This window comes from Scyliorhinus canicula, chromosome 5 (genome assembly GCF_902713615.1).
Source record: "Scyliorhinus canicula chromosome 5, sScyCan1.1, whole genome shotgun sequence".
Lineage (NCBI taxonomy): Eukaryota > Metazoa > Chordata > Chondrichthyes > Carcharhiniformes > Scyliorhinidae > Scyliorhinus > Scyliorhinus canicula.
In genome coordinates, this window is record NC_052150.1 from 217,754,365 (window position 1) to 217,780,745 (window position 26,381).

At 47.3% G+C, this 26,381-nt stretch overlaps 1 protein-coding gene across 2 annotated transcripts in view; it reads right to left on the reverse strand.

The window, feature by feature from the left end:
• Positions 1-20,995: 20,995 nt before the first annotated feature.
• LOC119966581 (atypical chemokine receptor 2-like) overlaps positions 20,996-26,381 on the reverse strand; it is a 52,818-nt gene continuing 47,432 nt past the window's right edge. For both annotated transcript variants that reach the window (XM_038798513.1, XM_038798514.1), the window contains exon 2: positions 20,996-24,469. In XM_038798513.1, the coding sequence (XP_038654441.1) occupies positions 23,341-24,444 (1,104 nt within the window). In that variant the 5' untranslated portion in view covers positions 24,445-24,469 and the 3' untranslated portion in view covers positions 20,996-23,340. The remainder of the gene's footprint in view (positions 24,470-26,381) is intronic.

Genomic DNA, 26,381 nt, shown 5'->3' on the forward strand with positions numbered 1-26,381 from the left:
AAATAAGGGAGAGTATCAAATTGAAGGAAAAAGCATATAAAGTGGCAAAGATTGCTGGGAGATTAGAGGACTTGGAAATCTTTAGGGGGCAACAGAAAGCTAATAAAAAAGCTATAAAGAAGAGTAAGATAGAGTATGAGAGTAAACTTGCTCAGAATATAAAAACAGACAGTAAAAGTTTTTACAAATATATAAGACAAAAAAGAGTGGCTAAGGTAAATATTGGTCCTTTAGAGGATGAGAAGGGAGTTTTAATAATGGGAAATGAGGAAATGGCTGAGGAACTGAACAGGTTTTTTGGGTCGGTGTTCACAGTGGAAGACACAAATAACATGCCAGCGACTGATAGAAATGAGGCTATGACAGGTGAGGACCTTGAGAGGATTGTTATCACTAAGGAGGGAGTGATGGGCAAGCTAATGGGGCTAAAGGTAGACAAGTCTCCTGGCCCTGATGGAATGCATCCCAGAGTGCTAAAAGAGATGGCTAGGGAAATTGCAGATGCACTAGTGATAATTTACCGAAATTCACTAGACTCTGGGGTGGTCCCGGTGGATTGGAAATTAGCAAACGTGACGCCACTGTTTAAAAAAGGAGGTAGGCAGAAAGCAGGAAATTATAGGCCAGTGAGTTTAACTTCGGTAATAGGGAAGATGCTGGAATCTATCATCAAGGAAGAAATTGCGAGGCATCTGGATAGAAATTGTCCCATTGGGCAGACGCAGCATGGGTTCGTAAAAGGCAGGTCATGCCTAACTAATTTAGTGGAATTTTTTGAGGACATTACCAGTGCAGTAGATAACGGGGAGCCGATGGATGTGGTATATCTGGATTTCCAGAAAGCCTTTGACAAGGTGCCACACAAAAGGTTGCTGCATAAGATAAAGATGCATGGCATTAAGGGTAAAGTAGTAGCATAGATAGAGGATTGGTTAATTAATAGAAAGCAAAGAGTTGGGATAAATGGGTGTTTCTCTGGTTGGCAATCAGTAGCTAGTGGTGTCCCTCAGGGATCCGTGTTGGGCCCACAATTGTTCACAATTTACATTGATGATTTGGAGTTGGGGACCAAGGGCAATGTGTCCAAGTTTGCAGATGACACTAAGATGAGTGGTAAAGCGAAAAGTGCAGAGGATACTGGAAGTCTGCAGAGGGATTTGGATAGGTTAAGTGAATGGGCTCGGGTCTGGCAGATGGAATGCAATGTTGACAAATGTGAGGTTATCCATTTTGGTAGGAATAACAGCAAACGGGATTATTATTTAAACGATAAAATATTAAAGCATGCCGCTGTTCAGAGAGACTTGGGTGTGCTAGTGCATGAGTCACAGAAGGTTGGTTTACAAGTGCAACAGGTGATTAAGAAGGCAAATGGAATTTTGTCCTTCATTGCTAGAGGGATGGAGTTTAAGACTAGGGAGGTTATGTTGCAATTGTATAAGGTGTTAGTGCGGCCACACCTGGAGTATTGGGTTCAGTTTTGGTCTCCTTACTTGAGAAAGGACGTACTGGCGCTGGAGGGTGTGCAGAGGAGATTCACTAGGTTAATCCCAGAGTTGAAGGGGTTGGATTATGAGGAGAGGTTGAGTAGACTGGGACTGTACTCGTTGGAATTTAGAAGGATGAGGGGGGATCTTATAGAAACATTTAAAATTATGAAGGGAATAGATAGGATAGATGCGGGCAGGTTGTTTCCACTGGCAGGTGACAGCAGAACTAGGGGGCATAGCCTCAAAATAAGGGGAAGTAGATTTAGGACTGAGTTTAGGAGGAACTTCTTCACCCAAAGGGTTGTGAATCTATGGAATTCCTTGCCCAGTGAAGCAGTTGAGGCTCCTTCATTTCATGTTTTTAAGGTAAAGATAGATAGTTTTTTGAAGAATAAAGGGATTAAGGGTTATGGTGTTCGGGCCGGAAAGTGGAGCTGAGTCCACAAAAGATCAGCCATGATCACATTGAATGGCGGAGCAGGCTCGAGGGGCCAGATGGCCTACTCCTGCTCCTAGTTCTTATGTTCTTATGTTCACAAGTCCTCGTTTAGGGTTTGCTCCAAAGCTGGGGGTTGCGTCGCGAGGCTGGATGTCATCGTCATATCTGGATTTTCAGGAGGTAGCTTTTGGAAGATTATTTGTATAAGAGGTTGAACAAGGTTGGAGTCTTTGGGGAGTTCACTGGTTTGTCTTTTCCATCTATCTTTTGTCTGTCCAAGGTGAACTTTGAACCTTGGATTGTTCAACAGGGTTCCGATGCTTTTAGTCACCTGGGGGTTGGGGGGTTCTGTGGGGTGAGGTGGGGGGGGGGGGGAGCTATGGGGTGAGGTGGGGGGGGGGGGGAGCTATGGGGTGAGGTGGGGGGGAGCTATGGGGTGAGGTGAGGGGGAGCTATGGGGTGAGGTGGGGGGAGCTATGGGGTGAGGTGGGGGGGAGCTGTGGGATGAGGTGGGGGGGAGCTGTGGGATGAGGTGGGGGGGAGCTATGGGGTGAGGTGGGGGGGAGCTGTGGGGTGAGGAGGAGGGGGAGCTGTGGGGTGAGGTGGGGGGGAGCTGTGGGGTGAGGTGGGGGGGAGCTATGGGGTGAGGTGGGGGGGAGCTGTGGGGTGAGGTAGGGGGGAGCTGTGGGGTGAGGTGGGGGGAGCTATGGGGTGAGGTGGGGGGAGCTATGGGGTGATGTGGGGGGAGCTATGGGGTGAGGGGGGGGGGGGGTGGGAGCTGTATAGCGTATTTGTTTGGCAGTTCTTGCTTGAGCAGCTGGGCATTTGACCAGACACCAAGAAGACATGCAATGCAGCACAGTGATCAGCTATGGGGTGATACGGAGGACACGTATAACCTGATGCAGAGTGGTGTTGCTAGTCATAGTGGTGAATGTCTAACCAAGACCCTAGCATTCCTAGAATAGAATAGACGAGAATCCCTACAGTGCAGAAGGAGACCATTCGGCCCATCCACTCCGCACCAGCCATGGGAAGAGCACCCTACCTAGGCACATGCCGCCGCCCTCTCCCCATATCCCTACCTAACATTTTAGACACAAAGGGGTAATTTATCTTGGCTAATCCACCTAACCTGCACATCTTTTTACTGTGGGAGGAAACCAGAGCACCCGGAGGAAACCCACACAGACATGGAGAGAAAGTGCAAACTCCACATAGACAGTCACCCGAGGCCAGAATAATCTTTATTATTGTGACAAGTAGACTTACATTAACACTGCAATTAAGTTACTGTGAAAATCCCCTTGTCACTACATTCCGGCACCTGTTCGGGTACACTGAGGGAAAATTTAGAATGTTCAATTCACCGAACAAGCACGTCTTTCAGGACTTGTGGAAGGAACCCGGAGCACCCGGAGGAAACCTACACAGACACGGGGAGAATGTGCAGACTCAGTACAGACGGTGACCCAAGCTGGGAATCGAACCTGGGACCCTGGCACTGCGAGGCAAATATAGGAACCCTGGATAACGAGGGATATTACAAACCTTGCCAAAAAGAAAAAGGAAGGATTCGTAAAATCTAAAAGGCTGAGGGTAGATGAAGCCCTCAAAGGATATAAAGAAAGTAGAAGGAACTTAAGGTAGGAGTTAGGAAGGCTAAAAGGGGTCATGAAATGTCATTTGTAAACAGTATTAAGGAAAACCCTAAGGCTTTTATACATTTGTAAGGAGCAAGAGGGTAGTCAGAGAAAGGGTTGGTCCATTCAAGGATAATGAAGGGAATCTATGTATGGAACCAGAAAAAATGGGAAAGATTCTGAATGAATACTTTGCCTCAGTATTCACCAAAGAGAAGGACTTGGTGGATGAGGCGTGTTGGAGGGCATTTTGTGATACTGGACTATGATATAAATTATAGGTGGCCCTGTAACTACATTTGTGCTCCTATATTAATTTTGAATAGTTCTGATGAAACAAAAGGTACTCATTGGCTTAGACGCCTGTTTAGAAGAGGCAATTTGTAGAAATAGATAGTGTATACACAATGCTGTTAATATCAGAAAAGACACAAAATGGCTGGGTAAATAAATATGTCCATGATCATGTTTCTTGTTTAAACGAAAGAAGGGTGGTGACAAAATGACGTCTGGTAGAGAACCACGATACAGCACAAAATTAGTTCAGTCATATATTCAATAACTTATTGTGTTTGATATTTTACAATAAATGTTTAAAATTAGCTTGGAAATTAAAACTTCAGACAATGTGGCTTTAAAAGGAAAAACACACAACTCTGATTGAAAGCAAATCTATATTCCAAAAAACACATCGTTCTCGACACTTGATGACAGGAACTTGGCAGCAATCCAAACTCCCGTGCTGGGTTTGCCCGTCCAAACTCTGAGCTCTGGCTTTGTAATTCTGATAAAGTAATAAAAAGACAAAACGGTTGAAGTTGTATTTTTAATTGGAACTTACAAATCTTAAGTTTTGAATATTCAGATATATTCAGATTAGTGAACCCACTCTGTCCTGTGCAGAATGGATCTTTGGTGTTAGAGCATAGAACATACAGTGCAGAACTTTACAAGTAACTACAAGTGCCACGATATTTGCAGTAGCTTCAGGAATTTGAGATAGTTGAATTATTGTAAACTGGCTAATTAACCAGGCAAATGCACCTCAAGGTCAGGTTCAAACGCAACAGAACTAGGAAAATGGATATGAAAGGTTTGGAATATAACCCCTGCATTACACAGGTGTTTGGCCCATATAGGAAAAGCTTTAAAGGGACGACATCTAACACCTGGTGACGACCAGGACACTTTTCCACTTTTCCTTTAAATTTTTAGGTTAAACATTCAAGAAAGGCTTGAATGACAGCAGCAGCTGTGGTGACTCATGATGGCTCTTGAGATCTCAAAGAACAAAGAATAAAGAAAAGTACAGCACAGGAACGGGCCCTTTGGCCCTCCAAGCCTGCGTCAACCATGCTGTCCGTCTAAACTAAAATCTTCTACACTTCCTGGGTCCATATCCCTCTATTCCCGTCCTATTCATGTGTTTGTCAAGATGCCACTTAAATGTCACTATCTCCCTGCTTCCTCCACCACCTCCGGCAGCGAGTTCCACGCACCCACTACCCTCTGTGGAAAAAACTTGCCTCGTACAGCTCCTCTAAATCTTGCTTCTGGCACTTTAAACTCTGCCCCTAGTAATTGATCCCTCTACCCTGGGAAAAAGCCTCTGACTATCCACTCTGTCTATGCCCCTCATAATTTTGTAGACCTCTATCAGGTCGCCCCTCAACCTCCGTCATTCCAGTGAGAACAAACCAAGTTTATTCAACAGCTCCTCATAGCTAATGCCCTGCATACCAGGCAACATACTGGTAAATCTCTTCTGCCCCATCTCTAAAGCCTCCATATCCTTCTGGTAGTGTGGCGACCAGAATTGAACACTATACTCCAAGTGTGGCCTAACTAAGGTCCTATACAGCTGCAACATGACTTGCCAATTCATATAATCAATACCCCGGCCAATGAAGGCAAGCATGCCGTATGCCTTCTTGACTACATTCTCCACCTGTGTTGCCCCTTTCAGTGACCTATGGATGTGTACACCTAGATCTCTCTGACTTTCAATACTCTTGAGAGTTCTACCATTCACTGTATATTCCCTACCTGCATTAGACGTTCCAAAATGCATTACCTCACATTTGTCCGGATTAAACTCCATCTGCCATCTCTCCGCCCAAGTCTCCAAACGACCTAAATCCTGCTATTTCCTCTGACAATCCTCATCGCTATCCGCAATTCCACCAACCTTTGTATCGTCTGCAAACTTACTAATCAGACCAGTTACATTTTCCTTCAAATCATTTATATATACTACGAAGAGCAACGGTCCCAGCACTGATCCCTGTGGAACACCACTAGTCACAGCCCTCCAATTAGAAAAGCACCCTTCCATTGCTACTCTCTGCCTTCTATGATCTAGCCAGTTCTGTATCCATCTTGCCAGCTCACCCCTGATCCCATGTGACTTCACCTTTTGTACCCGTCTACCATGAGGGACCTTGTCAAAAGCCTTACTGAAGTCCATATAGGCAACATCCACTGCCCTACCTGCATCAATCATCTTTGTGACCTCTTTGAAAAACTCTATCAAGTTAGTGAGACACAACCTTCCGTTCACAAAACCATGCTGCCTCTCACAAATACGTCCATTTGCTTCCAAATGGGAGTAGATCCTGTCTTAAGAATTCTCTCCAGTAATTTCCCTACCACTGACGTAAGGCTCACCGGCCTGTAGTTCTCTGGATTATCCTTGCTACCCTTCTTAAACAAAGGAACAGCATTGGCTATTCTCCAGTTCTCCAGGACATCACCTGAAGACAGTGAGGATCCAAAGATTTCTGTCAAGGCCTCAGCAATTTCCTCTCTAGCTTCCTTCAGTATTCTGGGGTAGATCCCAACATGCCCTGGGAACTTATCTACCTTAATATTTTTCAAGACGCCCAACACCTCGTCTTTTTGGATCTCAATGTGACCCAAGCTATCTACACACCCTTCTCCAGACTCAACATCCACCAATTCCTTCTCTTTGGTGAATACTGATGCAAAGTATTCATTTAGTACCTTGCCCATTTCCTCTGGCTCCACATGTAGATTCCCTTGCCTATCTTTCAGTGGGCCAACCCTTTGTAGGAAGGGAAGGACTTTCTGCATGGTCTCACACATGCTCCATAACCGTTCCACCATGAGGAACTCAGTCCCTTCTCACCACCCATCCTGTAGGGAAACGGGAATCAGAGAGCACGGGAAGGAAGAGGAAGAGGAAGGGAGGCAACAACCTCAACATCCCTCGCCGCCCGTGCTAACCATGAAGAACTCACCTGAGTGCAGTAGCAGTAAGCTGAACCCAATTCCCCATTTCACCAACAATCTCACACCCCTTACCCTCCCCCTGTCACTAACCATCAGGTAGCCCTCTTGTACACAATGCAAAACAGAAACAAACACAAAATACACTTCCACTTGCAAATTTATAAATTAAATCATGCCACATTGCAAAGACAAATAATCACCGTGTGCACTCCGTTAGTGCGTTTTCCAGGTGCCTTTGAATAGAATAGAAATAGAAAATCGCTTATTGTCACAAGTAGGCTTCAATGAAGTTACTGTGAAAAGCCCCTAGTCGCCACATTCCGGCACCTGTCTGGGGAGGCTGGTACAGGAATCAAACCGTGCTGCTGGCCTGCTTGGTCTGCTTTAAAAGCCAGCGATTTAGCCCAGTGAGCTTTTGCTTCTCCTACTGAAGGGTCATGAGACCGAAAACAATTTTACGGCCCCATCAGATAGAACAAAAGCATATATTAACCTTTGTTCTATCAAAACACTAAGTAACAAAAGCCCTTGATTAATATGACAGGTATAATGTGTAAGTTTTTAATTCTAGCCATAATCCACCCCCTTCCCAGTAATAACTTTGTGCATGTTTCATAGATCATAGAATTTACAGTGCAGAAGGAGGCCATTCATGGTTAGCACAGGCAGCGAGGGATGTTGGAAGTATGTTGGAACGAGCACCCTGCCCAAGGTCAACACCTCCATCCTATCCCCATAACCAAGTAACCCCACCCAACACTAAGGGCAATTTTGGAAACTAAGGGCAATTTAGCATAGCCAATCCACCTAACCCGCACATCTTGGGATTATGGGAGCAAACCGGAGCACCCGGAGGAAACCCACGCACACACGGGGAGGATGTGCAGACTCCGCACAGACAGTGACCCAAGCCGGAATCGAACCTGGGACCCTGGAGCTATGAAGCAATTGTGCCATCCACAATGCTACAGTGCTGCCATTTCTATAAGATCATAAGGCGTAGGAGCAGATTTAGGCCACTTGACCTATCGAGTCTGCTCCGCCATTCAATGGGATCATGACTGATCTGAATGATAATTCTCAACTCCACATTCCCACCTTATCCCCATAACCCTTGATTCTCTGCCTGATTAAAAATCTGTCTCTCTCAGCCTTGAACATACCTAACAACCCAGCCTCTGCAGCTCTCTGCGGTAAAGAATTCTATACTTCTGAAGGTTAACAGGGGATGGGCAACAAATGCTGACATAACCAACAACGCCCACATCCCGTAAATGACTAAAAAACAAAATTCACTACCTCTGAGAGAAGAAATTCCTCCTAAATATATAATTATAAATAATTATAGCACCATTATTGTGCTAAAACACCCAAGGCCCTTCACAGGATTATCATCAAACAAGATTTGACACCGAACCCAGTTTAAGGCAGGCAATCAAATCATAGTCAAAGAGGCAGCTTAAGCAGTGGTTTAAAGAAGGAAAGGGAGGTGGAGAGGTGAGGGTTTAGTTGACTAAAGGCATAGCCGCTAATGGCGGGGTTAAAGTAGCCCCTGATCTTGATGGGAGGCATTTTCATAAAACACTGAAAAGGGGTTGAGGAGGTTACAGAGATAAGTGAGGAGCAAGGCTATAGAGGGATTGGAGCATGTTGGCGAGGATTTTGAAATCAAGCTGTGGTGAATGTAACTCTGTAATTCACACTATTGTATATACATGAGACCATGCATTTGTAAGCGCAGTTGCGTTGCCCGACCACTAGGGGGAGTAGCGCTGGGAATGCTTAGGAGTTTGTACAGGGCTCCACCCTTGGCTCCACCCACGACTCCTCCCCCTGGTCTGCTATATAAATACCAATGCTCAGAGCCAGTCGTTCAGTTCATCGAGAGTTCAACGCGGAACAGGCTGGCTCTGTTGTAAGTAGATTAAAACCACTGTTCATATCTTAAAGCACGTGTCTAGTGAATTGATGGTTCCATCAATTTAATATACTTAAGAAACAGTCAGGATCAATCATGGAATCAGCCCTCAAGCCTGAGCGACTGGAACTCGACCCACAGGATGCAGAGGCAAAATAATTTTTTTCTCATTGGCTGCGGTGTTTTAAAGCCTACCTGGTGGAAGCAAGCACAGCCGAAACAACAGAGGAGCAGAAACTGAGCCTACTGCACGCGAGGGTGAGCCACAGAATCTCTACTCTTCATTTTTTCCAGGGGCACTACCACGGGGATCTCACTTCCGGCATGGCTGAGGACACTGGGCCCTGTACTCCTGAGGAAACACGTCAGGGCACACAAAACCGACCCCCTTGTTGAGAAGGTGCGCCTGCTTCACTCCAACCCCCAGTACGCCTTCGTCGAGTTCCCCGACGGCCGTCAGGACACCGTATCCCTCCGGGACCTTGCACCTGCTGGATCCAGCATCCCCTCTATCACTACAGATGCACCCCTCACCCTACACCCCATCCTGCCGCCCCTTCGGGCTCCCGAGCCCACTTGCTCGCTGCATCGGTTCCGCACAACCCAGCCGCCTCCTCACACTCCTGAACCCACTAGCTCGCTCCACATGTTCCGCGTGCCCGCACCGGCTAACCCCCAGCGCCCTTAGTCCCCAGTCTAACCATACAGGTATGGAGCTCGGACGAGATCTTCCCTGGAGTCTGCCATCGTACCCCAACCCACAACACCCGTCCAGCCACCGCAAGAGGCTGCAACCCTGGTGCTCCGCAGATCACAGCGGACAGTCCGAGCACCGGACAGATTCAATTTATGAACCACCACCCCCGCCGGACTTGATTTATTTTGTAGGGGGTGAATGTGGTGAATGTAACTCCGTAATTCACACTATTGTATATACATGAGACCATGCATTTGTAAGCGCAGTTGCGTTGCCCGACCACTAAGGGGAGTAGCGCTGGGAATGCTTAGGAGTTTGTACAGGGCTCCACCCTTGGCTCCGCCCATGACTCCTCCCCCTGGATTGCTGTATAAATGCCAATGCTCAGAGCCAGTCATTCAGTTCATCGAGAGTTCAACGTGGAACAGGCTGGCTCTGTTGTAAGTAGATTAAAACCACTGTTCATATCTTAAAGCACGTGTCCAGTGAATTAATGGTTCCATCACAAGCCATTGCAGGAGTAGGACTCAAGGTTGATCAGGGAGCTCAGGGATCATGGGGGCCTGGACGTGAGTTAGGATAGCGGCCTACTTCCATCCTACTACCTGTATATTTTCATCCAGGGAAGAATTCATGAACAAAAAAGCCTGAACATTTCTATGCCTTCCTAACCCTACTTAGTTACAAATTTATTGTCACAACCTTCGAAACAACTCGAATGGATATATTCTGACGAGGCGACATGGTTTAACTCTGAGCTCCCTGTCAGTGATCAATCTGTTAATCATATATTTGCAGCAGTTGCGCTGTCTTTAGAGTCTGTCTCAAGGTTTTAACCTTGAAAGAACAAACAGAATCTGTGGTACATTGACCTCAGTCAGACACAGTTTAAATAAATTCACGTGTCCTTGTGGCATCACAGAGTTCACTGGATCAAAGTAGCCCCTGACCTTGATGGGAGGCATTTTCATAAAACACTGAAAAGGTTTGAAATGAAATGAAACTCGCTTATTGTCACGAGTAGGCTTCAATGGGAGTTACTGTGAAAAGCCCCTAGTAGCCACACTCTGGCGCCTGTTCGGGTACACTGAGGGAGAATTCAGAATGTCCAATTCACCTAACAGCACGTCTTTCAGGACTTGTGGGAGGAAACCGGAGCACCCGGAGGAAACCCACGCAGGGGGAGAACGTGCAGACTCCACATAGACAGTGACCCAAGCCGGGAATCGAACCCGGGTCCCTGGCGCTGTGAAGCAACAGTTTTAACTACTGTGCTACAGTTTTTTATTCGACAATTCTTATTCGACAAATGTTAATCACTATATTAGTTGTGAATATTTTGACTGACTTGTGTGGAAAAATAGGGAGTATTTACAAAAGTCTGCAAATTCCAGCATGGATTGGGAAAAATGTATCCCCATAATTAGCTTCCCTGCACCGCTTACAACGATAAACTCCGAACTCCCTCTAGCTGGGCCGTGTACTATTTTGCAAACAGTTACGGAGAAACTGCAAGTCATTCAGCCCAGCTGCTCCATGCCAGTGTTTGCCCTCTGCATGAGCCTCCTCCCACTCAACCTCATCTCACTCCATCAGCGTACCGACTATTCCCACTTGTCCCTCGCCTGTTCTAACCAGCCTCCCATTAAATGTATATTTCTCAACATGAAAGTTCGGCAAACATTCGCAGACCATTCACCATTTTTGAACCTCTTCTTCTCACCTTTGCCTCGGAAAGAAACAGGAAGAAACTGCATTCATATGGCGCCTGTCATGACCTCCTCCACGCAATGTGCTTTGCAGCTCCGCAGAGGCAGTTTTAAATTGTAATAAAAACGCAGCAGGTAATATTGTACACAGTGGGGTCCCACAAGCAGCATTGCAATGAAGGAACAGATAATTTAAAAAAAGATATATTTTATTGAAATTTTAACTTTTTTTGCAAAGTTTACAAAAATCGAACAATAACACATAATGACAACAATGTTGCAACCTAACACCATAACACCATAAGACATAGGAGCAGAGTTAGGCCACTCAGCTTATCTTTTCCCAAAGGTCGAGGAGTCTAGAACTAGAGGGCATAGGTTTAAGGTGCGAAGGGAGAGAAACAAAACAGACCAGAGGGGAACTTTCTTCACACAGAGGGTGGTGAGCATCTGGAATGAGCTGCCAGAGGCAGTGGTAGAGGCAGGTACAATTTTTTCCTTTAAAAAACAATTAGACAGTTACATGGGCAGGGTGGGTATAGAGGGGTATGGGCCGAATGCGGGCAAGTGGGACTAGCGTAGTGATAGAAACCGGACAGCATGGACCAGCTGGGCCGAAGGGCCTGTTTCCATGCTGTAAACATCTATGACTCTATGAGTCTGCTCCACCATTCAATCATGGCTGATATTTTTCTCATCCCCATTCTCCTGCCCTCTCCCCGTAACCCCTGATCCCCTTATTGGTCAAGAACCTATTTATCTCTGTCTTAAAGGCACTCAGTGATTTGGCCTCCACAGCCTTCTGCGGCAAAGAGTTCCACAGATTCACCACTCTCTGGCTGAAGAAATTCTTTCTCATCTCTATTTTAAAGGATCGCCACTTTAATCTGAGATGGTGTCCTCTGGTTCTAGTTTTTCCTACTAGTGGAAACATCCTCTACACATCCACTCTATCCAGGCCTCACAGTATCATAGAACATACAGTGCAGAAGGAGGCCATTCAGCCCATCGAGTCCGCACTGACCCACTTAAGCTCTCACTTCCACCCTACCCCGTAACCCAATAACCCCGTCCAACCTTTTTTTGGTCACTAAGGGCAATTTAGCATGGCCAATCCACCTAAACTGCACGTCTTTGGACTGTGGGAGGAAACCGGAGCACCCGGAGGAAACCCACGCAGACACGGGGAGAACGCGCAGACTTTGCACAGACAGTGACCCAGCTGGGAATCGAACCTTGGACCCTGGCGCTGTGCAGCCACAGTGCTATCTACTTGTGCTACCGTGCTGCCCAAATCCTGTATTCTGTAAGTTTCAATAATATCCTCCCCCTCATCCTTCTAAACTCCGAGTACAGACCCAGAGTTCTCAACCGTTCCTCATACGACAAGCTCTTCATTCCAGGGATCATTCTTGTGAACCTCCTCTGGACCCTTTCCAAGGTCAGCACATCTTTCCTTAGATATGGGGCCCAAAACTGCTCACAATATTCCAAATCTGGTCTGATCAGAGCCTTGTATAACCTCAGAAGTACATCCCTGGTCTTGTATTCTAGCCCTTTTGACATGAATGCTAACATTGCATTTGCCTTCCGCACTTAGGGGTCCCCCAATGATAAGCGGAGGAATTGCTCCAGGATGTTCCCACGTAACGGTCTACCCGGCAATTGCCCAGAATAGCTAACATCCTCTGGACCCCCAACCGGCCCACCTCCCCACTGACTCAACCCACCCCCTCCCAAACTGACCACCCCCTCCTGGTGTGACCCAGTCTGACACCCGTTCCTAGTGCGATCTGATCCGACCCCTCCTCCTGGTGCGACCAGGCCTGCCCTGTATCACCCCCCTACCCCAGTCCGATCCCAGCCTGACCTGACCCCTCCACCCAGACTTACTCAAACCCCCATGTCACAAGTAGGCTTACATTAACACAGCAATTAAGCCACTGTGAAAATCCACATTGCGGCGCCTGTTCGGGTACACAGAGGGAGAATTCAGAATGTCCAAATCACCTAACCGAAGGCCTTTCGGGACTTATGAAAGGAAACCGGAACACCCGGAGGAAACAGGGAGAACGTGCAGACTCCGCACAGACAGTGCCCCAAGCCCGGAATCGAACCCGTGTCCTTGGCGCTGTGAAGCAACAGTGCTAACCACTGTGCTACCGTGTCGCCCATATTGGAGGTAGTGACGGGCTTAAAAGTGGACAAATCCCGAGGTCCAGATGAATTGCGCCCCAGGTGCTAAGGGAGGCAAGGGAGGAGATTGCTGGGGATCTGACCCAAAGTTTTAATTTTCTCCAGCCACGGACGAGCTTCCAGAGGGCTGGAGAACAGCTATTTAAGAAAGGTTCCAGAGACATGCTCGGTAACTACAGACCAGTGAGGCTCACGTCAGTTGTTGGAAAACTACTGGAGAAGATTCTGAAGGAGAGAATCTATCTCCACTTGGAGAGGCAAGGTTTGATCAGGAATAGTCAGCATGGCTTTGTCAGAGGGATCATGCCTAACAAATGTACTTGAATTTTTTGAGCATGTAACCAAGTGTATAAATGGGGGCAGTGCAGTTGATGTAGTTTACATGGATTTCAGCAAAGCCTTTGACAAGGTCCCACATGAGATACTTATTAAGAAGGCAAATGCACATGGGATACAGGTTGATTTGATAAGGTGGATTCATAATTGGCTGAGTGGTAGGAGACAGAGGATGATGGTAGATGGCTACTTTAGTGTCTGGAAACCAGTGACCAGTGGCGTACCACAGAGATCTGTGCTGGGGCCCCTACTGTTTATCATTTATATAAATGACATAGATGACTATGTGGGGAGTAGGATCAGTAAGTTTGCGGATGACACAAAGATTGGCCGGATGCTTAACAGTGAGGTTGAGGTCTTGCATTACAGGAAGATATAGATGGGATGGTCAAATAGGTGGATAAGTGGGCAGCACAGTGGCATAGTGGTTAGCACTATGGCTTCACAGCACCAGGGTCCCAGGTTCGATTCCCAGCTTGGACCGCTGTCTGTGTGGAGTCTGCATGTTCTCCCCGTGTCTGTGTGGGTTTCCTCCGGGTGCTCCGGTTTCCTCCCACGACTCCCAAAAGACGTGCTTGTTAGGTAATTTGGACATTCTGAATTCTCTCTCCGTGTACCCGAACAGGCGCTGGAATGTGGCGACTAGGGGATTTTCACAGTAACTTCATTGCAGTGTTAATGTAAGCCTGCTTGTGACAATAAAGATTATTAAAATTAAAAATGATTAAAATTTTTAAAAGATGGACTTTAACCCTGAAAAGTGCGAGGTAATTCACTTTGGAAGGAGTAATTTAACAACGAAGTATACTATGAAAAGTCTAAGACTGGGAAGTTCCGAAGAACAAAGGGACCTTGACGTGTTTGTCCATAGATCTCTGAAGGCAGAAGGACAAGTTAATAGGGTGGTTAAAAAGGCATATGGGACACTCGCCTTTATCTATCGGGGCATAGATTACAAACGCAGGGAGGTCATGTTGGAGTTGTATAGAACTTTGGTGAGGTCACAGCTGGAGTACAGTGTGCAATTCTGGTCGCCACACTTCAGGAAGGATGTGATTGCACTGGAGAGGGTGCAGAGAAGATTCACCAGGATGTTCCTGGGATGGAACATTTAAGGTGTAAAGCGAGAAATATTCGGGAAGTGCGGTGGTGGTGGCAACGCTAAAGATCTGGAGGCAGTTGAGGCAGCACTTTAACCTACTAGTGGGTGGGGTCAAGAGAGATTCCGATTAGGGGAAACAATAGGTTTGAGCCAGGGAAGTGGGATGGGAGTTTTCGGAGATGGGGGAATTGGGGGAGAAATATGGGCTAGGGCAGGAGGAAATATTTAGATATCTGCAGGTCCAAGATCTCGCCAGGGCGGAGGTTCAGGGCTTCCCGATAGCGCCGGCCTCCACATTGGTGGAGGAGGTATTGACGGTGGGAGGAATGGATAGGGGGGTGGTGTCGACGATCTATGGGGTGATTATGAGGGAGGACAAGGTATCATTGGAGGAGATTAAGGCGGAGTGAGAGGGAGAGTTTGGGGAGGGTATGGAGGACGGGCGATGATGTGAGGCGCTTCGGAGGTGAATGCCTCAGTATCGTGCGCGAGGTTGGGGCTGATACAGTTGAAGGTGGGATATAGGACGCACCTCACGAGGGCGAGGAAGAGCCGACTCTTCGAGGGGGTGGAGAATGTGTATGAGCACTGTGGGAGGAGCCCCGCAAACCATGTTCACATGTTTTGGTCCTGCCCGAAGCTGGAGGGGTTTTGGAGGGAGATCTTTAAGGTCATCCTGGGGGTGGTGCATGTGAGGTTTGAACCAGGACCCTAGAAGCCATTTTCAGGGTGTCAGACCAGCTTGGGCTGCAGGCGGGAGCGGGGGCGGATGTCTTTGCCTTTGCCTCGCTGACTGCCCGAAAGCGGATCCTGTTAGGGGGGAGGTCAGCTTCTCCGCCGTGTGCCTCGGCATGACGAGGGTGGGGGGGGTTGTGGGGGCAGCACAGTAACACAGTGGTTACCACAGCTCCAGGGTCTCAGGTTCGATTCCCGGCTTGCGGCTTGGGTGACTGTGTGGAGTCTGCACTTTTTCCTCATGTCTGCGTGGGTTTCCTCCGGGTGCTCCGGTTTCCTCCCACAGTCAAAGATGTGCAGGTTAGGTGGATTGGCCATGATAAATTGCCCGTAGTGTCCAAAAAAGGTTAGGTGGGTTTACTGGGTTATGGAGATAGGGTGGCGGCGTGGGCGTAGGGCGCTCTTTCCAGGACCCGGTGCAGAGTCGATGGGCCGAATGGCCTCCTTCTGCACTATAAATTCTATGTTCTAGGTCCTTCCTGTCTTTTCACCAACTTGGGTGAATAAAATGGTCGAAGCACACTCTCCCACGCTAGTGCCCAGTGTACTATAGCAGGGAAGGCAGTGAGCAATAGGTGGTGATGTTCAGCGATGACTGCACCATTTGTGACTCCTCAGATAATGAAGCAGTCAAAGTCCAAACGCAGCAAGACTAGAATAATATCCAGGCTTGGGCTGACAAGTGGCAAGTAACATTCACACCACATAAGTGTCAGGCAATGACCATCTCCTACAAGAGAGGATCTAACCATCGCCCTTTAACTTTCAATGGCATTACCATTGTGCTGAATCCCCCACAGTCAACATCCTGGGGATTACCATTGATCAGAAACTGAACTGGACTAGCCACATTAATACTGTGGCTACCAGGGCAGGTCAGAGGTTAGGAATCCTGTGACGAGTAACTCACCTCCTGACCGCCCAAAGCCTCACCACCATCTACAAGGCACAAGTCAGGAATGTAATGGAATATTCTCCACTTGCCTGGATGAGTGCAGCTCCAACAACACTCAAGAAGCTCGACACCATCCAGGACAAAGCAGCCGGCTTGATTGCTCCCCCTTCCACAAACAATTCAAACCCTCCACCGACGAACAGTGGCAGCCGTGTCCACTATCTGCAAGGTGCACTTCAGTAACTCGCCAAAGTTCCTTCGAAAGCACTTTCCAAACCTACGACCCCTACTGTCGAGAAGGACAACTGGGAACACCACCACCTGAAGGTTCCGCTCCAAGTCACTCATCACCCTGACTTTGAAATAAATCGCCTGCACTGTCGCTGGAACTCCCTCCCTAACAGCACAGTGGGTGTACCTACACTTCAGGGACTGCAGGGATTGCTTTACATGGAACAGCACCGAACTTCCCAGTCCAGGGACTGCACCACCACCTTCCCAAGAGCAATTAGGGATGGGCAATAAATGCAGGTCCAGCTAGCAATGCCCGCATCCTGTAAATTAAGTAAAAAAAAAAATAACCAGCCAGTAAAGTGCTTTAATAGGTCAATATGGATGGGCCTACCGAGCCACTCCCCTTGCCGAAAATACACCTGACGAGGGAGTCAGGGTGCAGGCACATGAAATGCAGCCCATGAATACCAGGATGATGTGAGGAAAACCAATTGGGCAAGAGAGCGATGATCAGAGAGGAGTGGGGGGGGGGGGGGGGGGGGGGGTGGTCGGTCCCTGAAAATTTACTATTTTGTAGAATCGTGAGAATAACAGACAGAGAGAAATGTTCAAAGGGTCACTTAATCTAAACAAGCAACAGTTTGCGAAGGAGTGAGGTCGACATTGACCTGCCGTATATCTGATGGTAATTGTTGACGCAGCAACCCAATGCTTCCAGCCAAGTGAACTCAGAGAGCCCGGGCCCCATGATTGCGGGCGTGTCTAGAAAACATTTTCCTGGAAACAGAGAAGCAGAACTGCTGGATGACAGGGTAACAACGAGCAGAGCTGTATTGGGGAAAAAAAATACAGCAACGGTCGGTTGGAGAAAAAGGCAAATATCCTGTAGCCAAGTAACAGACCTGGCAACGAGATCACAGCTGGCTCTGAATTGTCACATGACAGTGAATAACTTGGACACAAGTCCGTGCTGGCTTGAGGGCTGGTGATTTTATATTTTTGGTTCCTTGCAAATGCTTTTTTGCATAATTACTGTTTTCGTGACTGTTTTTCGACATGTCGTTGATTCTTTCGTATTCCTCAGTTGTCACTAAACTTCAAAATATCTCGCGAAATTTAAAAAGGAACAGTCTAAAAAGGAACAGGGGCTGGTTTAGCTCACTCGGCTAAACCGCTGGCTTTTAAAGCAGGCCAGCAGCACGGTTCGATTCCCGTACCAGCCTCCCCGGACAGGCACCGGAATGTGGCGACTAGGGGCTTTTCACAGTAACTTCATTGAAGCCTACTCGTGACAATAAGCGATTTTCATTTTCATTTCATTTCTTACCAATTCAATTCCCGCCTAGATTCAAATTCCCAGCTCCCAAACTCCCTCTTCGATGTGTCTCACTCTGGATGTGTCTTCTCTGGCTCACTGGGAGTGCTGAGAATGATGGAGTCAACCGTTCCACCCCCATAAATAATGTTTTTGGCAAGAAGACTGGGAAACAATAAAATCAGAATAAAAACCACGGCAAAGTGTTAATCTTTACCGACTGTACCCGGCCTGCCAATGACAGGGGGAGGCTGTCCCTCCTCTGCTGATCCGTCTTCACCTTGCCCACCAAGTTCATAAAATTCAATTTACGGAGCCCGACCCAATCTTGAGCCACCTGCAACCCCAGATACCTGAAGTGAGTAGTTACCACACGAAATGCCAATCCTTATTTGACCCACACCACAAACTTAGGCCCAATCCCAAACTGTTCTGACACTGCAAACAAATAACTCCACTCTACGCGATGAATTACCTTCTCCGCATCCCGCACAACCACCAGTTCCTACTCCCCCTCCCTTCTGATGGGAAGAGCACAACATTTAGCAAGCGTGGCACATTCGAGGACAACTGCCTAACATTTCTAAACCCCATTTGATCTTTCCCAACCACCTGCGGAAGACACTCCTCCAACCGAAGTGCCAATACTTTGGCAAGAATCTTGGCATCCACATTTAACAAGGATGTAGGCCCTTATCTTTTTTTAACAAAAACAAAATTGATGCCTGTCCCATTGCCTCCAGGAGCAACCCCAATAGCTACCGTGTCCTCAAACATCTCCACCAAAAGCAGTGTTAGCATGTCCGATTACTTCTTATAAAGTTCCACCCGGAACCTATCCGGCCCCGGTGCTTTACCTGTTTTCATTTTCCCCATCGCTGTCCAAACCTCCTCAATCCTCAGTGGCTCCTCCAAACCTGCCTTCTCCTCCTCTCCTACTCTGGGACACTCCAACCCTCCAAAACTGCCCTCATATCTGACTCGTCACCCAGGGGCTCCGACCTATACAACCTCCTTTAGAATTCTTCAAATGCCCTATTCAGCTGCTCCAGCACCATCACCAGCCCCCTTACTCTATCCCGGACTTGAACAATCTCCCGAGTGGCTGCCTGTTGGCTGAGCAGTCCCACCACCAAGCGACTGGCCTTTTTCCCGCACTCGTACACCACACACTTTGCCCGCCTCAACTGGTTTACCACTTTCCCTGAGGACAAAAGGTCAAACTGCGTCTTCTGTTCCTTTGCACTCGCCAAAGCTCCAGAGTGGGATCTTCCGTGTACTTCCATTAACTTCCAAAATTTTGTCTACCAGCCGCTCCCTCTCCTCTCTTGCCGCCTTATCCACCTGCGCCTTATATGTGATGATCTCACCCCTTACCACCGCCTTCAACGCCTCCCATACCACTGATAGCAAGACCTCCTCATTTTTATTAAACCCACATAGTCATCAATCACCTTTCCCATCTTGACACAAAAATCTGTATCCACAAGCAGCCCCACTTCTAACCTCCACGCCGGCCTCCGTGTAGGCCTCTTCTCCAAGATCACATATTAGTAATAATAATACCAACCTACTCTCCACAGCACCTATTTCTATAACCTATCTCCCCCAGACCTGCTACCACTGTCTCCATCTGAAACCTCACTCCCTTACCCAGCAGTACCTCTACACCCCCCCCCCCCTTTCAAGGGCCCTGCTATCAAAGCCCCAGTGAAACACCTGGCTCAGCCTACCCTTCCGTAGTCCTGCCTGGTCCCCTACAACAGAACTACATCGGCTCTCAGGCTCTCCAAATGCGAAAAGGTTGTCGCCAACTTCACCTGTCCACCCAAACCCTGCACAGCCCACGTTACCATTCGGACTGGAGGGTCTCTCGTCCCCTCCTTTCTGCAATAAGCACCTCCTCCTCCCCACTGCCAACCTCTGAGGCTCACAGTCCACTCAGAATGGGCCCCGCCCCCTCCCCACAATGGGACCAAGCCCTTCCCGAGTCACCGTCAACCAACTACCCCTCCCTCCTGTTTAAGAAACCTCCCCCCCCCCCCCCCCCCCCCGCCCGAACCACTTCTTCTTGAAACAGCTCCTCTCTGCATGTTCCCCATTCTACCCCCCCCCCCCCCCCACCATTCGCACTTCCTGGGGCAATCGAAACCTGTCCACACAGGCTCGGTCAGACATGGGCTACTTCATTACCCAAGGAACCACAAATTCACAGAATTTAGAATTTACAGTGCAGAAGGAGGCCATTCGGCCCATCGAGCATCCTACTTAAGCCCACACCTCCATCCTATCCCCATAACCCAGTCACCCCACCTAACCTTTTTGGACACTAAGGGCAATTTATCATGGCCAATCCACCTAACCTGCACATCTTTGGACTTGTGGGAGGAAACTGGAGCAACTGGAGGGAACCCACGCAGACAAGGGGAGAACGTGCAGACTCCGCACAGCCGGGAGTTGAACCTGGGGCCCTGGAGCTGTGAAGCAACAGTGCGAACCACTGTGCTGCTGTGCCGCCCACAGCAAACGGCTGGAATTTCAATGATTTTATCCTTGAACTTTGTGATAATGGTGCAATCTTGTGAAGATCAAGGTAACTTTCCCCAAATAATATCAATCACACACTCTGCCATAATGGCATCCAATGCAGACAGCGCCAGAAGTCCAGACGTGTGCAATGCAGACGCCATTGTGAATCTGAAATGGTACCTGTTGCACCAAAATGATGGGCGGTATGCAGTTGAACACCATGACCACTTACCCATATGTGGAGCTCGGAAAAGCTGGATGGCACCTCAGTCAGCACAGCTTCAACCCACATTCTCATTCTATCTGATAAAATGCAGTCTGCCATGCGGTGGTTTCCCATAAATCCCCTCAGGCTGAATTCACCTTGTGATAATGCCAAAGTGTAAGCTCAGCCAGTAAGACATAAGCAATTCACTGACCACAGGGGATCGAGTGTAATACTGTACCAGGTCCTGTAGGAGGTTCCTGTAGTTCTGAACTAAGAATAATGAACTCAACAAGTACGTTGTATTGATACAATTCTTTAGAGATTTATTGATTTCTCAAAAAGGTACATTCTGATATATGCCATGTATGAATATACATTGCGATGTTCATTCTCATGTATATGTGTATTTGTTGTAGTTTTAAGATACATCCGAAGACAAGATAGGTCAAATTGGCTATTACGCAGGTAGCTCTTTTTGATATAAAAGACTTTCTTGCTCGCTGATGCTTGTGTATACATTTATTAACTTTGCATTATGCGCAGGTTTTTACTGATTCATTGTCTTAAAAGAAGAACTCTAGGAGGGTTAACGGTTACTAATATTCACCTTACTGATGTGGAGCTCCCCTATGCATCCCAGAACAATGTAACGTGAAAGAAACCTGTCAGATACTGGCCTCCCACAGGAAAGTATGATCTTAGTAGCGAAGCACAGAAGGAATATTGTCCTCCAGACTAAGGTTACCTGACAGATTCACATTAAAAGTCGTGCCATGTGATTATTTCCAATGTTCTTACCTCAGAGGTTATTTTTCTCAGAGAGGGATATCACAGCTATTGTTTACGGCAGATTCTCACATCTTTTGAAGCAGAAAGTATTTGAAAATGAAGAATAGAAAGAGATTTGGTGAAAGGCCAGAGAAATGGGGTGACAGTAGATGGGTCTACGGAATGTGGCGACTAGGGGATTTCCACAGTAACTTCATTGCAGTGTTAATGTCAGCCTACTTCTGACAATAATAAAGATGATTATTATTAATTGAAGCTTGATAAAGCAAACGGCTGGGATTTGGATAATTTTATCCCTGCACTTTGTGACAGTAATATGCAATCTTGTGAAGCGGTAAGCCTCACTCTAACATGCTGATTCCAGAGGTACCTGAGGCTTTGGATTCAACCCCTTGGCCTCAGAGACCTCAGGCAAATGGGGACCAGACAGAAAGGCACTGGGATTGGAGGTCTGCAGCTGCGTGCCCTGGCATGGGTACTGGAGGGGGCCGGGGACCCTCCCATATTGTGTTCAAGCTGGGGTGGGCGATCAGGGATTGTTTTGGGGGCCTAGGAGATCGGGACGCCATTTAAAATGGTTTCCCGCTCTCTCGCTACAGTGGGGAGTTCCAGCGAGCGGAGCTCCCCACTGCACAAAATGGGGCTATGTGCCGCCCTGTACAGCCCCTTATTCAAGGAATAACCACGTGTTTCTCGGCACTGTGAGTAACAGGAAATATGTGGCTAAACGCGCTCACTCGTGGACTGTGTTCCCTTTTGGAGACATGCCCAATGTCTCCATTATTGGCTAGGAGTCTGATTAAGTTCCTCAGAACTACTTTGAGGCATCTTACAACATTAATGCCGCCAGATAGATTCAAACTGGTGTTGTTTCAGCTGACTAACTACCCCATTAAAATCCCTGGCAAGTGCACCTCTGCCATAGAGAGAGTCAAGTGGATTAGGCACAGTTTATCTCTTCCCTGAAAAGCTCTCTAATTATAATTCTGAGAAGGTTCTGTATTGTGCCGTATACACTCAGTTTATTTCCGATGTAACGTCTCTTCCTTCGTTCTACTTCCTTTCGGCACAGGTTCACTTGAACTTTATGCTTGAAAAAAAAAACTCAGTCACGTTCAAAGTGATTAAGCCAACCACACACGACAGACAGTTATCAACCAAAGCAGATGGTTAGAAGACAAACATCATCGCAGCAGACCCAATGTGATAGACATTAAACAACCTGACTCACTGATTCTCGCGTGTATGGCTAAAGAACATGTAGTGAAATGAATAGGGAGGATTCAGTGGGAGAGCAGGCAACTACGTAAGCTGTGAGATGTAATTACTGAAGAAATAGTTGGCAGGATGTGGCTAAAAGGTGAATTTTAATAGCGAGAATTGAAATCAGTAAGTCATTATGTATTAAAGTCATTTTCAACTTTCCAAGCACATCTTCAATAGTCCTTTATTTTATTAGAGACCATACAGCATGTCTAAATTCAGACTTTCCCTCTATATTCGAAGGGTGGTGTAGGATTCTTTTCCTTTAGATTAACCCTCTCTCTGCTCAGCAGGGAAGGAGCTGAGGATGAATGAAATGGCTAGATTGGAGGACATGTGCAGAAAGTGGTGGCGTGTCTCACACGATATGGGTGTGTCAATGGATGGTAGAACGCCCAGGGATTTCAGGTTATCAAAATGCGATGGGATTTCACGGTAGTTTGGTTGGGTTAGTTTGGCATGCAGTTCACAACTTTCTGTGCGCATTGGAAAATTATAATAGCTCTGAGAAGATCCAATGCCACGTGTTTTGGAACACGAGAACAGAGTTTTAATCAACCTTGCGTTTCCGACACCCCTTTATGACCCCACTACTGCACCATAGTCATTTCCACGTCAGAATACATGCAGCATTGCTGTTTGCTGGTTTCACTGCGCTCTGCAGTGGGGACCATGACCCCCAGCTCCTTTCTGCAGCCGACCTTCTGGATGACCTTCATCAAGATATTCTTCAGGTGTCTCCGAAATCTCTCATTGACAAAAGTGTAGAGGAGTGGATTGAAACAGCAGTGGGTGAAGGCGATTGACTCGGTTACCTGCAGGGCGTAATCCAGCCTCTTGCTCACCTCGCAGTTGCCAATCACCCCGAGGTCCTCCAGCGAATGCAGGAAAAGGACAATATTGTAAGGGAACCACAGGACGAAGAACACGGTGACCAACATGATGACCAGTTTTAGGGCTTTGTCCTTGCCAAAGGATTTGGACTGAAGTAGAACCGAGGTGATCCGAGCATAGAAGAAGATCATAGCAAAAAATGGAATGATAAACGCAATGACGTTGACTTGGAGTTGTATTGTTGCCTGCCAGATCCCATGTTGATCGTCGCCATAGTGACTCAGGCAGGTGTACCTGTCGCCGATTCTTCGAGACTCACTGAATATGAATTCAGGGATTGAAACAATCATTGCCAGGGCCCAAACTGCAGCACTAATGACAATGCTCTTGAAGATTGTCCTATGGTTCTTCATGGAGACCGTGTGGACGATTTGGAGATACATATCCAAACTCATGCAGGCTATAAAGAAGATACCACTGTAGAAATTCACACTGTAGACGGCACTGATTATTTTGCACATGGCATTCCCAAAGATCCACTCCGTGGTCACGTACGTGGCCCAGAAGGGGAGGGAGACAGCAAACAGGAAATCGGAGATGGCCAAATTCAGCAGATAGATGTCAGTCATTGTCTTCAACTTGAGGTATTTGAGTATCATAAGGACCAGGAAGCTGTTGCCTAGTATTCCGAAAACAAAAGCCGTGATGTACAAGACCGGGAGGAAGATCTTCCCAAAGGCATTGACTTCATCCTTCCCACAGGGAAGATAGGGAGTGAGGTCAAAATCAGTATAGTTATAATCCTCGTCATAATAGCTTGAGTTGTTGGACGTCCCCTCCACGTTAGCGCTGCTCATCATCACAGAGGTAACAAAGAAAACCTCACTGGAAAAGAAAAACAACAATAATCTTCAGTGAATTTGAGGGAAAAAAACACAACAATTTGCCCTGGCCATTCACTAACCTTTAATATTTTCGAAGACGTCAAAAAATATAAATTTTCTTCCCAATCTCGGAATCAAACTCTAGACGCTAGACGTGATCGAAACCCCTGCCCGTTTGCATTCTAATGGCCCATTTCCCCAGAACAAAAGGACTGTACTCGGGTAACCGATACAGATACAGACTAATCGGCGCCACTCCCTTTACTCAGGGAGCCCAAACAGCCAAGGTCAATGACCGCTAAGGACATGCCCAGCCATCAAGGCACCCTCCCCTTTATTGGCCAAAATCGAAAGCAGTGATCGAAGCCTGTCAAATTATTGGGTCCAAGTTAAGGACTAACCCAAAGAGCGCAAAACCCCAGAGGGATAATAAGAGACAGCCATGTGTTCAGTCTCTCATGGATCTGGCCTATGCCAACCCAAATGCAACACAACGACCAGACAGACAAGTTCAAGACCAACTATTGCTACCTGACGGATGAGCCCAGCAGAAACAGAGCTGTTCTTCCACCCAGCCACGCATGATTCGGACAAAGGCCTTGTCCACCTGCATAGAGCCAGTTTCCCTGAAGTTAGGTATAGGTTATTGTAGTTGTTAGATGCAGTTTAACTTGTAATGTTTTGTGTTGCATGTCAAAGTAATCCTTGTGTGTAAATAAATCATCTTTGAAATTGAACTGACTAACTGGTTGTGTGGTCCTTTGATCGATATCCGGTGATGTCTTGTGGTGGTATAATTTGATACCTGGCGACTCGAAAGAGCATCATTATTAATTGGCAACATTATTGGTGACTCTGGTGGCGATTGGCAACACTGTGAGTGCCCATGTGTGTGCATCTATATGTGTGTGTGTGTGTCTGTGACTGCCCATGTGTGCATCTGTATGTGTGTGTGTGTGTCTGTGAGTGCCCGTGTGTGTGCATCTATATGTATGTGTGTGTGTCTGTGAGTGCTCGTGTGTGTGCGTCTATATGTGTGTGTGTGTGTGTGTCTGTGAGTGCCCGTGTGTGTGCATCTATATGTATGTGTGTGTGTCTGTGAGTGCCCGTGTGTGCATCTATATGTGTGTGTGTGTGTCTGTGAGTGCCCGTGTGTGTGCATCTATATGTATGTGTGTGTGTCTGTGAGTGCCCGGTGTGCATCTATATATGTGTGTGTGTGTGTCTGTGAGTGCCCATGTGTGTGCGTCTATATGTGTGTGTGTGTGTCTGTGAGTGTCTGTGTGTGTGCGTCTATATGTATGTGTGTGTGTCTGTGAGTGCCCGTGTGTGCATCTATATGTGTGTGTGTGTGTCTGTGAGTGCCCATGTGTGTGCGTCTATATGTGTGTGTGTGTCTGTGAGTGCCCGTGTGTGTGCATCTATATGTATGTGTGTGTGTCTGTGAGTGCCCGGTGTGCATCTATATATGTGTGTGTGTGTGTCTGTGAGTGCCCATGTGTGTGCGTCTATATGTGTGTGTGTGTGTCTGTGAGTGTCTGTGTGTGTGCGTCTATATGTATGTGTGTGTGTCTGTGAGTGCCCGTGTGTGCATCTATATGTGTGTGTGTGTCTGTGAGTGTCCGTGTGTGTGCATCTATATGTATGTGTGTGTGTCTGTGAGTGCCCGGTGTGCATCTATATATGTGTGTGTGTGTGTCTGTGAGTGCCCATGTGTGTGCGTCTATATGTGTGTGTGTGTGTCTGTGAGTGCCCATGTGTGTGCGTCTATATGTGTGTGTGTGTGTCTGTGAGTGCCCATGTGTGTGCGTCTATATGTGTGTGTGTGTGTCTGTGAGTGTCCGTGTGTGTGCATCTATCTGTGTGTCTGTGAGTGTCCGTATGTGTGCGTCTATATGTGTGTGTGTGTGTGT